At 43.4% G+C, this 2,432-nt stretch overlaps 1 protein-coding gene across 1 annotated transcript in view; it reads right to left on the reverse strand.

The window, feature by feature from the left end:
* Positions 1-2,432, reverse strand: part of CYFIP2 (cytoplasmic FMR1 interacting protein 2) — a 132,139-nt gene that overhangs the window by 120,004 nt on the left and 9,703 nt on the right. The window contains exon 3 of the mRNA XM_045284704.1: positions 1,132-1,221. Within this exon, the coding sequence (XP_045140639.1) occupies positions 1,132-1,221 (90 nt within the window). The remainder of the gene's footprint in view (positions 1-1,131; positions 1,222-2,432) is intronic.

Raw genomic sequence — 2,432 nt, forward strand, 5'->3', positions numbered from 1 at the left:
GTCCACTTGATGCAGTGAGTGAGTAAGGGGCACAAAAGGCATTGAATAAATGAGTGGCTATGTTAAGATTTTAGTATACAACTGATACATCATAAAAACTAAACAACAAACCAACACCACTCAACCACCAGCAGAACCAAGAAGGATTTGATGAGGGGCCTTCAAAAAGCTCATGTGAATAGTGTATGAAAAGATAATGGGATTTCTTTCATGAACTTTTGGAACCCCCCCCTTTGAGTGAGGAATCTCCAGTTCTTCATAATTCAAAGGCAGCTGAGAATGAAATCAATGAATTCCCACATGGCTGATCCTTCCCTGATGGGTGGGACACTCAAACTACAAAAGAAAAACAATAACTGGCCCCACTTGGGAATGAAGCAGGCCACTAGCTTCCTCGGGTCCTAACTATTACTTTTAAAGGCACAGGCCCTGTTTGTGAGGAACTTTTTTGCTTCACTCAAAGAAAGCAAACAAGCAAACAAACAACAAACTACTATACACCCAGAAATCTAAAAAATAAACAACAAAGCAAGATTTTATTCACATGTTCATGTTAATTCAAAAAGCTATAGTGAAGTGAGAAATCACTGCTGTCTTTAGAATAACAGGACTATGGTGGAAGATATGAAAATAATAATAATTTATAATTTATCAGGGGTCCATAAGGGTTGGAGGGTGGAGGAGGGAGGGATAAAAGAGGAGCTAATGCCAAGGGCTCAAACAGAAAGAAAATGTTTTTAAAAAGATGTTGACAACATATGTACAAATATGTTTGATACAACTGATGTATTGATTGTTATAAGAGCTGTAAGAGCTGTAAGATAAAATGTAAGATAAAAGAGCTGTAAGATAAAATGATGTATTTAAAACAAAACAAAAAGAAGAAGACTAGGGCTGACGCTAGGCCCTAACAGTGAGTTGGATTTGCAGAGCCGGGAAGAGGAAGTAGAACAGTATGCACTGGGTGGGGTGTGAGAGCCTGGCACCAGAAGGGACTTGGGTCTAGAACAGGGTGGGTCTAGCTGGGGCAGGAGGGGTTGGGACCGCTTAGTGGCAGCCTTTCGTGTTCGAAGGCTGCCCAGGGCTCCTACCCTGGGGGAGCATGTCAGCAGTCGTGCGGAATGGACTTACCATACTGGAGTGGACTGTGGCCTGCTCAATGTACCTTGCGATGCCTGTGACAAACGCATTCCTGTCCTCAAAGTTCGTGTCAAAGTTGGCCTGTGGGGATCAGGAGAGAGGAACATTTTGTTGTTGGAAAACAGGTTTACGGGGAGGTCCAGGGAAGAAGGTCCAGCCAACACAGTCCATAGTTCTCGGTGGAAATGATCACGTTAGTACCATCTCATCTTCCCCACCCCACCCTGCTCCAAAAAATACTCTGCTCTGAACCCCACTGGGAAGGAGCAGGTGGGAGACAGCCTCACAACAGCCCCATCAGCTGCATATCAAGCTTGCTCGGCTGAGCCTTGGCAATAGACGTGTAACCACTGCAAGCTCCAACAGCTGGTAAAAGGTAAAACGTGCGTTGCTTGAGCCCAGCAGCTGCAGAAATCCTCACCAGAGCATGCACATACGTGCAAGGAAACACAGGACAGGATTTCGTACGACAGGGAAAAACTAGAAACCACTCAGATGGTCACCATGGAGAATGTCTGTCTAAATGGAAGCTTATCCCTACAATGGACTTACAAGTACTAGGTGGTAATGAAGAACAGTGCAGTAGTATTGTTATTAGTAGTAGCAGTAGTACTGCTATAGGAAAATATCCCTAATGCATCTTACATTTTAAAAAGCTAATTTGCAGATTGATGTATACGAGTAGCCCGTTTCCCTCTTGGCAAGCACAATAATGAAAAGAGCATGTGTGTATCTATTGGCATAGTTACAAGGCAACTTTTGTTTGTTAAGTTACACGTTTCTGTATTGCCTGTTAACAAACAAACAAAAAGCATCATTAAAAATTTAACTGATGTTAGTCGCTCAAGCCTCAGGCAGGTGATGATTAATAAGTACTTTAAACCACTGGCTGAAAGTTTGAAAAATTGTAGTTAGTCCCATTTAGTAGTTCAAGAACTTTCCAAAGGTCAAGTACGACTTTAAAAAAAATTAAATTAGCATATTCTTTATTAACGTGGCATACTCTCTTCACCCCCCCAACAAGGGGCTCTTTATAAGCCGGCTGCAGCCCTCGCCATGCCCTGGTGGGGCTGTTGTCTGAGCAACCCAATCATCATTTAATACAAGCTGTCCTCTCTTAGCCAACGCCGACAACTGTGATCACTTCCCTGAGCCATTAGCTGCCATGCAGGGCGAGAGTGCGCTCCTCATACACAAGGAGGAGGAGTAATTACCCAGGCAGGCTCTAGGGGTTTCTAAATGGCAATATTTAATTCATGAGGTCAGAGCTGCCAAAAGCATGGTTGGTGCAG

This window comes from Echinops telfairi, unplaced genomic scaffold, assembly GCF_000313985.2.
Source record: "Echinops telfairi isolate 266 unplaced genomic scaffold, ASM31398v2 ScPeMD7_7469;HRSCAF=8507_0, whole genome shotgun sequence".
In the NCBI taxonomy this organism is placed as follows: domain Eukaryota; kingdom Metazoa; phylum Chordata; class Mammalia; order Afrosoricida; family Tenrecidae; genus Echinops; species Echinops telfairi.